Source organism: Rhinolophus ferrumequinum, chromosome X (genome assembly GCF_004115265.2).
Source record: "Rhinolophus ferrumequinum isolate MPI-CBG mRhiFer1 chromosome X, mRhiFer1_v1.p, whole genome shotgun sequence".
NCBI classification, from domain to species: domain Eukaryota; kingdom Metazoa; phylum Chordata; class Mammalia; order Chiroptera; family Rhinolophidae; genus Rhinolophus; species Rhinolophus ferrumequinum.
The window spans coordinates 115,801,679-115,815,062 of NC_046284.1; the positions used below are offsets into that span (position 1 = coordinate 115,801,679).

Consider the following 13,384-nt stretch of genomic DNA (forward strand, 5'->3'; position numbering starts at 1 on the left):
CTGAAAACAATTTTTCAATAGTGTTTCCTGGGAACTTATATATCTAAGTATATGAAACATGATCAATTTTGAGCAGATTAACTTGGAATATATTTTAATATTAATAAAGGAAGACCTTAATCTTAAATCTAAACAAATTTCTTAAGATAAATACCATGTTTCCCCGAAAATAAGACCTACCCCGAAAACAAACCCCAGTGAAGATCGTCAGCCAGAAGGACGCATTTAGTACATTTATGATGATGTTCCAGAAGAAGATGACGTAACTGTATTTGAATAAATGTAGATTGTTGTACACGAAAAACTAAGACATCCCCTGAAAATACGCCCTAGTGTGTCTTTTGGAGCAAAAATTAACATAAGACCCAGTCTTATTTTCGGGGAAACACAGTATTGCATAATTTCAATTTTAAAATAAGGGATTTTTTTTTTTAGTATGGATTCAAATTTTAAAAATTTCAAGGAAGTGATGGGAAAAGTTTTTTGACAAATATTTGAATGGAAATTGTACAACCACAGTATTTATCCATCTTGGAAAACTGCCTGAAAAAGAGGATGGCAATCTAAAATGAAATTCTTCATACAGTCATGAAACTGTCACATCCTGCTGAAGAAATGTCTTTAGTTCAAGGTTAAAGCTCACTTGTTTAAATGTGCATTTGCTACTCAGCCTTCAAGAATCATAGAGACTAATACAGAAGGTAATTATCAGATCAAAGTAGTTTGACTAATTTTTCTTTTGTCTTCAATGTTTGTTTTTTCAAACCACCGTTTGCTTATTTATTTATGTAAATGAAGCAGGAGATAAATAACCTGCAATGATAATCTAACTTGTAATTTTCTTGTGGCATTGGAATGCTAATGTTGACCATGTATCAATATGAAAGCCACATTTACTGAATGCAGGGGCCTTCTATTGTGAATATTATCTTTCTAGCAAATCATCATATTTTATATATATTTAGGTTTCACATCATCATCATCATATTTTTATGGCAAAATATTTTTTTAGATTTATGGATTTTACCAAGACCACATTTTCCAAAGTGTAAATAAAATGCCAGTTCCCCAGCATGTTATTTAAAGAATCTATGATCAAATAAGTACAGGGTAAGCTCCTGTGTAAAAACATTTTAAAAATATTTATTCGTGTATTTTTACTGCAAGTTTTCTCAAAACCTTTTAATCTGTTAATGAATATTGGGACTATCTCAGAGGATGTTTTGCAGAATTTCCCATTCTTATTTTCTATTTTAAACCTTACATCTGAGAACATTTCATGGGACTGGTGTTTTGAGAAACATCTTTGGCCAGATGCTGAACTAAAAAATTATGTTAGCTGCTTTTCCCAGACAGCCACTGTACATACATTTGCTATCTCCAGACCAAAAGCAAGGCAAAAATTGTAAGTGGCTGATTTCTTCAGTAATCCACTCATAAGTTTCCAGAGTCTTCCCAGAGAATATTGATCATCCTTGAAATATTGGGAGTTGAAATAAATTATGAGCAACTGCAAACAAATTCTGGACAGAAATAAGCATTTCTCAGAGGATAGACCAATTCTCTAGGAAGATTGTATGCATCCAAGTTCTTCTGTGCGTGAATCAATGATTTACAAAAGAACATACCCAAAGATGTTAATTTGGATTATAAATACAGGGACTATCAAAGTTGGAAATGACAGAGCGAGACATCTTGGTTCAAGTCCTTTATTTTGGAGATGACGCGAATGAATCCCAGAGTAGTGAGGTGACGTGCTCCAGGTCTCAGGCGGCAGAACTGGAGTTCAAACCAGGTCTCATGAGTCTCAGTTTAGATTTACTTATCTCCTGTGGACTCCCCTCCCCCCCACCCTTTATTTAGTAAGGCAATACCAGCACACAGTATCTTGGTAAAAGACCTTGAAGGTATTATCCTTCAGATACAGGAGCAACATTTTCTCATTCTAGTCCTGTAGTGCTTAAACTACAAGGAGTAATGAATTTGTTAAAGTGACTGTTTCAGGATCCCATCATTCAGTGATTCTGGGGATGTAGAGCTGGAGAAGCGTGGGGCCCAGATATGTGCCCTTTTCACAGGACTCTCAAATGGCTGTGAAGCAGGTGTTCTGAAAAACGTGGCTTGAGAAACACATCTGGTTGCTAATTTGGTTTAGTATTAAATCCTAAGTCTTTTGATTTGCCATACTCTATACAGTGCTCAAGTACTAAAACCAGAGTTAATGCAAAAGAAAAAGTAGAATATAAGAAATCCATTGTGGACATTGCACAGAATACGTATAAATTATCCTGAATCACATCATCCAACAGTGTGGTTTGTCAAATGTGAGCATCATTCACTTTTCAGAGACTTCAAGGTTCAAAGCTTAATAAACAGACCCCTTGTTTTCTTAATACATTTTTTGGGGGGAGGCAAAGAATGCTTTTTTTTCCCTAAGAGAAAGCCTGATGAGAGAAATCTCAACTGCCTTGTTGTATATGAAGTGGTTCTAGAAATCAGCATCTTGGAGTATTTAAATATAAATAATCAGAAGAAGATTAATTATATTATGTTCTATGTACACTTGGGTTTTTTATTAAATTAATTGGGGTGACATTGGTTAATAATGTATATAGGTTTCAAGTGTACATTTCTGTAATGCATCATTTATATATTACGTGTTCACCACCCGGAATCAGTTCTCCTTTACACTTGGATTTTAAAAATAAAAGAAAAATTATGTGGTAAACTGGTTCTGAGGTTTTTCTCAAGTAGCAGAATTGCCATAAGCAACTGTATTTCAGGTTCAGTAACCAAAGCAGCCAAGAATGGAAAACAAGCACCTGTCTCTCAGACTTGCTGTTTCCTTTTTGTCTGGTCTTCATGCTCTTCTAACCCCCCACCCCCATTCATTGTTTCCCAAAACTGATGGAGAAAGGCTCACTGAACTGATCATCAGTTTTGGAGATGTCTGCTTGACCACCTGAGGGTTAAGGGGTGGTTTTGCTCATAAGTTAGTTGATTTTGTGTTGATTATCTTCCATTTCCCTCCAGAGACACTCTCTTCTCTTTTCTGTTCTTCGTTGTACCCTAGGAAGCTAACCTTGTAGGTTTGCATCACTGAGCTTGCCCTCTGACTTACCCTCTGACTTCTAGTGGGATTTGGCCAATGAGAGGCTCCCACAAGAAAATGCAAAGCGGGAGGAGAGTGAGGTCAGGCTATTTATTCCCTAGCTTCTTCCCTGCTAGGACAGCACAGATTGAATACATTGTCCCCCAGGTCTCATTAGGTGGTTTCTCTAGATAGCCACCTTCTCCAGGTTCAGTTCAGGTAACCATCCCATCCTTCGCTTCATCAGGCCCACTGTTGATAGTCCCAGAGTGCTACACTTTCCCTCTAGAGATTGGTTTTCCATCCCTCTCACACCCCATTGGAGTATGCCATTTCTTACCTGCAAACATCCCGGATGATACAGCATTCAACTTACAAATTCTATTCCAGTTTTTACTGAAATGAGAACTGACATTTAAAAGCTTAAATTTCTGTTTACCACTATATAGTTAGCAAGTAACATGGCACTTGGCACATAGTAATTTTTCACTATTTTTTATTAAAAGAATAAACAAATGAATTGTATATGTAGAGTCAATTATAAAGATGTAAAACCTTTACATGTAACTTTTGTGCCCATGTATGTGCTCCCTTGTCACAAATTTATTCCGTGCTTTGACAATGCATGGGCAACTATAGCTTAGTTTTCTCAAGAAAATTTGACCCCCTTCCCATCAGAGAAAAAGAAGGAATAGAAACCAAGAAAATTGCAAATTATCGATTCAAGAATTGGACTCAATTTGGACTCAATTCAGGATTTTCTTCTGCCTTCTCATATGAATGTGTGAATAAAACAGAGCCACCATTCAGTACACTCATACTCATAAGGGAATGGTGAGTATCCAGCCCAGGGCATGAGTCAGAAAGAGTGCCCAACCTCACTCTTCTGTTTGCCCCATGACCACACTTGGCTGGCTAGCCAGACTAGGCTCCAAGGCGTGACCTAGGGACTTTATTCTTAAATGTCTTGTACACTTAAGAATAGCACTTAGAGATCTATTCCTTTTGTTCATGTCCTTCCTTTAGTGGGTTTCACGTGGATAAAAGTGTCTGCAATCAGTCACAAGTCTCCAAAGTAGCTCTCTCAAGAAAGAAGTCAATGAGCAAGTGCTACATGCCACAGTCAGGACAGCCTCTTAGGTGTTAACTCCAAGAAGCACCCAGAATGCTTCTGATGACCTTGTTGTTATGAGGCTTGATCAATTCTAGTTCCATTTTACGACCCTATTCTGAATGGGCCTGATCAGTACACCAAAAAACATGTCCAACACCACCGAGAACAAACTAATGACTATTGTTTTGTCATTCTAAACCTGATCACCCCAACTAGACACATTAATGTCCAGTCATTAAGTTCTGAGATACCTGATCACTGTGCCATTATCTTTTTTTAAAAATTAAGCCTCAGATTATCAGCAAAATAGGCTGAATTGTCTTTTTTAAGGGGGGGGGAACAGCAAGCACTATAGAATTCGGGATAAAATGTTTAGGCTCTTTTAATAGTGAAAAATTAAAGATATGAAGTCACCCAGAACCAGCTAAGGAGCAGTGCAATATATTCTCAAAAACTAAATCATGGGCTTCCATTTCCAGTGCTCTTAGCCTGCCATGTTTATAGAGACCAAATGTTCTTTCAAGAATACTTATTCTAAAACAGAAAATCAATTCAGCGCATTTGTGCAGCGACCCTTGCAACTGCAATAACTGGACAAGAAAATACATCAGAAATGACAGTCATATATCTTCAGTTAAATTTAGGGCCCTTTCTAGGACCAAGTGAAATTGGTTCTATGTCTTTTACTTGGTTCATTGAAAAAGAGTCCAAGAAAATAATCAAGGATGTAATTTAAATGGATAAAGAAAATTATTTCCCCCAAATGGCTCCCTCTTTGTTTCATATTTAGGAATAGAAATAGCCCTTTAAGGTTGGAAATCTTCTCCCCAAACTAATAAAAGGAGAACCAGCGGAGACACATGGCATCTACATTCTGTTTAAGATGCTAGAACTTCTGAGATGTTGGAACTTCTTTGACTTGTTTTTTTTTTTTCCATTAAAAAAAAAAAAGACTCAAACAACTATAAGGACCCAATCATCATGAAGGGTAAGCTTTGAATAGTGTCATCTGTGAAAGAGAAATGAGGGACTAGTAATATTCAAATTATTTGTAATAATCTTCATAGTTGAAAACAAATCATTCAGATGCATGATCTTCCTTGATGCTCAAAACAACCCAAATGAGGTGACAAAGGCAGAAGAAAACCTGAGGCATGGAGAGGTGAAAATACCTTATCTTAAAAGTGGCTGAACCAGGGCATGAACCTCAGTTCTTTGAATCTAAACCCAGGGCTCTTTCCACTACACTACTCTGTCACCATGGAATGGAAGACATTCCAGGAAGGTGACCTTATTGGAATATACCAGAGTGCACTAGAATGCTGTAGATGCCTCCTTCTTGATGTCAACTCAAATCCCTGACAAGTACCTTGTAGGCCCATAGTAGCAGCCTAGTGTATACAGATGTGTTGATTGGTGTCCATACAGCACACAAAAGCTAAAATAAATTGTGACATGGATTTCAGGTGTTCAAAAATCTTCCTCTATATCATCCATGAACAAAACTGTCAGATATAAATTTCCCCTTGTTACCCCCAACCTCTCCTTTCAATAGCCTTTTCCCCCCTTTTTTCACCTATCGTCTTGTTCTAAAATGGCTATACCCTTTCATGTGCCTGGAGGCTTCTGCTCCTTTCTGTACTCATGTCAAATACTCATGATGCTTGCAAGCATTCTACTGTTTTTCTCAGGGTCCACAGTAATATCTGATGCCCACATCCACCAGGGTGATCAAAGAAGTGATCACGCTGAGGCTGCATTATCACTAACTGAGAAAATCACACTTTCCATGTGTCCCTGTTGGACATTTGTGCTCAAGCCAATCCCTGTAGGGATTTGTACGCACAACATTTGAGCTTGAGCTCCACAGTCTACAGACAAGAGAATTTCCAAGTGGAGAAACCTGAAGACCTCTAGTTTTTTGGAAGTGAACGTATTTCTACTTATATCTGAAACACCTCTTGAGCTGATAACTTTTTGGAAAATGAAGGAAGCCATATTGCATGCAAATGTAGGTTTTAATGTCACACATCACACTTTCAAATTTAGGTCTCCAGACGTGGGAAAAAAAACTAGTGTGCATGGCATGCACAAAGAAATGGAGTGAATAATTATCTCCTGGAAATATCTATTCCAGATCCTAACCCAAAATAAATGTTATGGTGAAATGTATATACTCACATTGGGATGAAACTTAGGATATAACTCTAAATTAATTTTATGTTCAAAGACAATTTCATTACAATAAATAAAAGCTTTGTTTCAAAGAGAGAAAATTAGAACTAATGCATTTTGCCCAGGTTTGAACATTTCATTTGGCTTCTTTAAAAGCTTAATGTTTAAAGTGGCATTTTCAAGATACACTAATACTGACAAAGGAATATGTGATAGAATGATGAAATAACACCATGATAAATCAGTTGACAATGAGACAAAACACCCAAGTGGGGAAAGAGCCTCCTCTGTTGACATACAGTTGACATTTACCATAGTTTCAAAATCAGGTAATGGTGAATGGACATAGCTTGTGTTTTTATGTGACTAAGGATTTTGAAAATTTATGTTTTGACAAGATCTGACCCAGGTCTCTATGGATCTTATAGATGGAATGCAATTGGCAACTCTGACTCATGACTTTGTTTATACACTTGTGCTTCAGTGCATTAGAAAAGCTATTTTTTCCTGTAGTTTCTAAGAATGGCTCTCAATTACAGACCTAACTCTGAATCATTTCTGGTTCCCTTTTCTAGCTTACATCCATCTTCCTTCTTGTATATGTGCCCATTATGACATCTTTCAGAGTCTATCACGGACATGGAATCGACGTGAAATATTTTACTGATTTGAAAGTATGCAGGAAAAATTCCTTCTGATAAGAAAAATTATGGATATGCATTTCTTTTTCCCTTGCCAACTCATGGCAGCAAGGAAACAGAGAAATATGCTAATATTTAGTAAGACTTCTAGAAAAGCCATTCCCTCTACCTCAACAGCCCATATTTGGCTCTTGCTTTTATTCTTGTAGTCAAATCTTGCCCTTCTGTCTTCTTATTAATCACTATTATTGTCATTTTCAACATCACCATCATTGTCATCATGTTTATTGTTATCACAGTCAGTTTGTTTTTTGGCATTGACAGGGAACCTGTCACTATTGCAGATACGATCACATTTCCTAATCACCCTTCATTTCTACCTACTATATAAAATCTGTCATTGATACATTGCTAATTGACTATAGTAAGCACTGTAGTGTTCTTCCTAGCCTTCTCACTGTTACAAGTTCCCTGTTATCTCTTTATTTCTTTCTCCTCAGCTCAACAAAATCACCTTTGCTAGCCACTGTGACCACTGGTGATTCCTCAAATGTTCCCTCCCTCAACTTCTACTACCACTAATTGGACACACTAATCTGAACAGCTGATCTGCATTTTCCTTTCTTGGTTCTTATTTCCTCATTCTGGAAGAAAGGATAACTTCTTTTCATATATATATACATATGTCATACATATGTCATATATATGAATAATAAGGTAACTCATTGCCCACTCAGATGTGGTGTGGGGAGGTGGGTTGATAACACATAAATATGCAAAAGTACCATATTAGACATATAAAGTTTCACAGGAACACCAAGGAGGGAAAATTGTTTTAGTCTAAAATAACGGGGACTGTTTTACATCCAGGAAAAGCCAAGATTCTCAGAGTAAAGAAAATTGTGGTAGCCGTTAGGTAATTGATATAAATGGTCTGTGTAAATAAAATTTACAATAACAGTACCAGTGTTCATTGAAGTGGAGAGTTAAAGGGAGAGGGAGACAAAACTCAGTGAAGTCCATTCATGTTAGAGTCTTAAATGATGGCCATCCCAATTCCCTTTTGTAAGTCTTTAAAACACCCTGTGTTCAGGCTTTTGAGTAGTGAATAGATCTCAAATACATGGCCATGCTTTGCTACACTTGATATTCTCCTCATTTATGTATCCTTTGGAATCATGAGAAATGTCATTTCCAAAGGGTGACATCCCCAGAAGAACCAGAAAAAAAAGCTGTGAGTGGAAATAATTACCCATTCTATGAGGTCACTTAAAGTAGCAATGGCCGCATGGATGTTTTATTACTCTTTTCACTTTTATGCCCTTTTGAAAAATTGTAGCTAGAAAATAATGAATAATAACTGCTATTAAACAAGATGCTGATAAACTTGAAATAATTTTCCATCTCTGGATCTTCTCTATGAAGCTTTCCATGAATAGCTTAACAGGAAACCATCTCTCCATTCGTTGGAATCCTGTAGTGTTTTATCTGTACTTCCTTATGTTACTTAACTATTAACTACTTCTGTCTAATAATATATATTTCATATTGTTTTGTAAGTATTCATGTAACATCTACTCTCCCCACTGAAATTTTTGATGGTTGCACTCAAACTTGTTTCATCTTTCAACTTCTTAAAGCATGCAGTAGTTACTATTTTGCATATAGTTCAGATTCCAAAGTTATTGAATGCCTAAGTGAGTAAATTTATGAATGAGCGTTCCCATTGAAAGCTGATTCTCGAATTATTACTCTTAGGATTTTGTTTCAAAGATGGATTTCCAAAGCAATGATCACAAAATTAATATGAAATGGGATGAATATGAAAATTGTTTTCAGGAAAATTGAGCTTTGAACTTGGTTCCGTTGTCTTATTGGAAAATACTCTATAAATCAAAAGCATTTGTTTTGCCAAAATTCTGATGTATTTCTTTATGAAATGTTCCCTTAGCCGGGTATATTCAGAGGTATGGCATTTAAAGAAGAAATGAATTTAGAATTTAGTGTTTCTGCTCTTATTTGCCAATAATAAAAATTAATCAAACCTCAAGGAAAGCAATCCAATTAAATTGCTAATAAGCAAAACCAAAGCAATGCATGAATTATGACATAATATCTAGAATATGACACGTTTCTCCTCTTACAAAATATTATAAATACTTCACAATGCATTATATCAAAGTAAATTGCAAGATAGAATGCAATTGTCATTTAAAATATTAATGTGTATTTTAAAAAGCATTAAAGTAATTCAGTTATTAATAATTGCTTTTTGTTACTGTATTTTTCTGATTCAGAATAAAAATAAACCAAATAGTTAAAAATTAATTTCTACAGACTGTTAATTACATTTTTGTAATGTTAACAAAACAAATTAAAGCACCAAAATTTTGGTTTGTTTTTAATTGAACAAAGAAAGTATCCACCATCTTTGACATGTGCACTTAATAATTCTATTATATTTGTTAATTTCAGATAAATAACTTCTAATAAATAAATAGAATAAGCAAGAGGAAACCAAAAATTCCTGATGTATTATTGGAGCCTCTTCTCAGTATTTAAAAATGAGAGAGGCCTGAATCTGTGTAAAATGGCATGTTTTATATTGAGATTTGATCTTCACTTTGGGAGTGGGTATTTAAAATCCAAACCAAGCATTTTGATGTAACTATTGAATCTTAGTATGAGGCTTGATAGACATTCATACAAGTGAAGCCCATCAGTTGCTCTCATATTTATTTCCAATCACACTCTCACTTAAGATAAAATAGGGAATGTGGCAATAATATCTGACCTTAGTTTTAATTATAGAATAGAACACAAATGAGGAAAGTTTTCAGAAGTGGCAAGCAACATATAACATTTAAGTTATTAAATTAACTAGTTCAAAAGAGTGTCAAAATGAATACCATACTTGTTTCCATTTTATAATAAAAAGCCCTGAAAACTTTTTTTCAGAGTATTTAAATGTCTAGAAGATTTCCCACAGACTTAACATAAGTTTAAGTGAAACCTACCTTTAAAATTTGGCCTGATTCTTGCATCGTATCCTGATGTCCTTCCCATTAATTTATCCAAGAAATCTGAAGGAGACAGGGTCTGCGAAGGTTGCTTTCCAGACCTGGAGTCATGGTCTTTGCACAATGCCGTCCTAAACACATCATTAACTCTTTTAGCAACAGTTCTATTCTTCTCACCTGAGAACTAATGCGCAGGTGTTTGACCTCATGTTTTATAAATATATTTGATATGTCAGTAAGAAGAAAAAGAAAATTACAAACTCTTTGGTCAACTTCTGAAGTTGTGCATGGTCTAGAGTTAACTTTAAATAATAAGAGGTATAAATCCTGAATCATATCTCCTAAGTCTCCAAACTTTAGCCATACATAAGACACTTAAGATGATACAACATGCATAGTTTTAGATTGTAGATTTTATGAATATATAGTTAAAGCTATTTATTTCTAGAGTTATCAGAAAAATGAAGATGACAATTTCTAAAATTTATGATTGTCTTAAAATAATTTCCCCATGAATTTCAAAAAAATTCTTCCAGCATCTCAGACGTTAATGTAAGTCCTCTACTTTTTATAAGAAATCTGTAATAAGTTGGGAAGAACAAAGTAAACATGAACTAATTATCCCATTGCTTATTTTCTCACCCACTAGATTCTATTCTAACTATCGACTGTTAATACTTTTCACTGTATTGTCTAAAAGAAAATCTTCACTTGAAAATTTAACTTCATTCTAAAATAGGTCAACAATGAGCATGTCTGTACTTCTATTATCAGTTGTTTCTATATTAGCATTTAAATAGTGGACTCCAATAAAGTATTCATAGAAAAGAACTTCTAAATTATATTATTTTGCATTATCAAAAACTCTAAATGTTGAATAGAAAAAATTTCAGATTTTTATTTTCATTAAAGGGCTTATAAAAAGAGCAAATTTAGTTTGTAGTGAAAATGAATTTTCACAATACGTAGTGGTGACTGAATGTTGATTTTTTCCCTAAAGTATACATTTTACAAGCTTTGTTTTTAAGTTTAACAAATAAACCTGTTAATTCTATAACTAAGAAAATACCACATTCTTGCCAGTTTTTCAAAGAAGTAGTATTAAATATAAGTGCACGGATAATGTAAACATTTGGTAGGAGTTAAAATTGATGTAATCATCTAGAAATACTCACATTCCCATATGCAGAATCATCTGATTAATCAAGTATTATTTGATTAAGATGGTGGTGATGATGGTGGTAGTGGTGGTGAAGATGATGATGATGGTGATGATGATGATGATTCTAATTCTAATAACACCCAGCCTACAATTTTTCTTAATCATAGTAGGAGGTGTGAACCTGAAAGGAACATAGTGGGGTTCCCCAGTACTCATAGCATTGCTGCTATATGTTCCATTTCTCTTGGTTCTGTGAAAAAAATACCATAAAATTTGGTTAAAATTAAATGAAGAGTCCTACACTTTGTTGTATGAACATCTCCTATCTCTATCTTGTCTTAGAACCTCTTCCATTAGGATGGCTATTTTACTTACTGGTAATAATCTGATATTTTGAAATATCAATTGATTTGACAATTTGTAAATTAGGTAGAAAATGCCAGCATACAAATAATGATTTCTCACTTACTTTAATTATGCATAGTCCATTTCTCATGCATACAAAGATATCACATTAATTACATTTGGTAGACAATCAATTTCCAAATACACTGAACAGTAGAATGTAGCGACAAAATGAGATTTTAAATGTTTCTGATCTTTCAAGAAATTTCCTGAATTCTAGTCTTCATAGTATGCATCTAGTTGCTGAAATATAATAAGAAGTCCCAAGTTGGCTAAGAATTAGGGCTCTTTTATATTTTTTTTATAAAATGAGCATGATCCTGGTAAATTAATCCAATCACTTCCACCATATGAAAAGCATTGCATCCAATAATCCCTTTAAATGACTCCCAGAAGAATTTAAAAAGCAAAAAACAAAGAAAAACAAAAAACAAAACTCACCATTATATAGAAATGTAAAGAGCATGCAACTCATCAGACTACTTTAATATCACATTGGTTGTGAGCTGTGTTGAAATGCATAGAGTGGGCTTATGCATCATAAAACTTGCCTTTTGAAATTTTACCACCCTCCCACCATAATTAAGCTTTTTAAAAGAACAAAAGAAATCTAATTGTCCTACATAAAATTAAAATAATGTGGTCCATGGCATAGAAAACAGATAAAAATTGCATGACACGTTCTCTTTCAGTTTTCATGTGAAAAATATCAGCATGCAAAGTCTTTTCACCTACCTGAAGTGGTTGGTCTCTAAGAAAAATGCAAACAAGGCTGTCAAAATGTTCACTAGCTGCCGGTTCATTCCTGTTTCTGTGATGCTTGTGGAAAATATCCCCGAAATGATTCCAGAAAGAAGCTAGGACAAAGTATCTATCTATTGTCCAGATTCAAAACCTGGCAGGAATCTAGTTTCCTTGAAAATCAAAAAGAGATTTGGGTTTGTACAGTTTGCTGAGAAAAAACAAAAAGTGCCAGTCCTAGGCATCATGGTCAGGTCAAACTGGGGCTCAGGACCATCAGTTAACCCAGGAAAGACAAAGCCTTAGAACTGAGGGATCCTCCAGCTGCTTTTCCTGAATAAGAAAAACGCTGCTACCTTAATCGCATCACCATGCAAAGGGGGCTGGTGACAGTGCCATGCTGGAATTCGGGTTGCTGTGGCTTTTGTTTTAAGTCCTTTCTGTTTAGCAAATCCCTTTTCTCTAGAAAATGTTGTCTTTTTAAAAGAAGTTGTAAATGAGGGAGAAGAAAGGACTTTGTGCGCTGGAGTGGGTAGGGAGAAGAGGACAGAAATGCTGAGATCCTGTGCTGGAATGAGGGCTACAGAAAGAGACGGAGACGTGATCTTACCCAGCCTATAAATTTCAGCACTCGGACAGCTCCTAGCTCTGAAGTGCGCATGTTTCCTTTTTCAGTAGCTTGGGGCGGGGGTCGGGGAGAGGCATTCAAGAAGGGACATGCCTGCCATTCAAAGGCAAAGAGTTGACTGGCCGTTCGGCGAAAGGGTCCTGAAGGGTGTGCGATGACAACCAGGGCAGAGCAGAGGTCAGGATAGACGGAGAGGGTGAAGGAGGCTAGAGTCTGAACTCCTGGTAATGCAAGTCTGTCGGTGGGTGGGCGGGACGGGAGTTTGAAGCAGAAAAGCGAAGGGAATAAAGTCTAGGTGTGGGAACAGGAAATTGGGGGAAGCAGAACAGCACAGGATCTGGAGTACTGAAATTATAATAGGGGAGTGGGTAGTTTACTCCTTGTCAGTGAAACCTGGAGGCAAAAGG

The 13,384-nt window shown here is 35.6% G+C and overlaps 1 protein-coding gene across 3 annotated transcripts in view; it reads right to left on the reverse strand.

The window, feature by feature from the left end:
• Positions 1-12,944, reverse strand: part of GLRA2 (glycine receptor alpha 2) — a 200,727-nt gene extending 187,783 nt beyond the window's left edge. For 2 of the 3 annotated variants that reach the window (XM_033116224.1, XM_033116146.1), the window contains exons 1-2: positions 12,344-12,944; positions 10,039-10,172 (exon numbers count right to left, since the gene is read on the reverse strand). In XM_033116224.1, coding sequence (XP_032972115.1) covers positions 10,039-10,172; positions 12,344-12,411 — 202 coding nt within the window. In that variant the 5' untranslated portion in view covers positions 12,412-12,944. Of the gene's footprint in view, positions 1-10,038; positions 10,173-12,343 lie in introns of those variants that run through there. The other variant, XM_033116296.1, reaches the window with a different exon arrangement.
• Between the last annotated feature and the right edge of the window lie 440 nt (positions 12,945-13,384).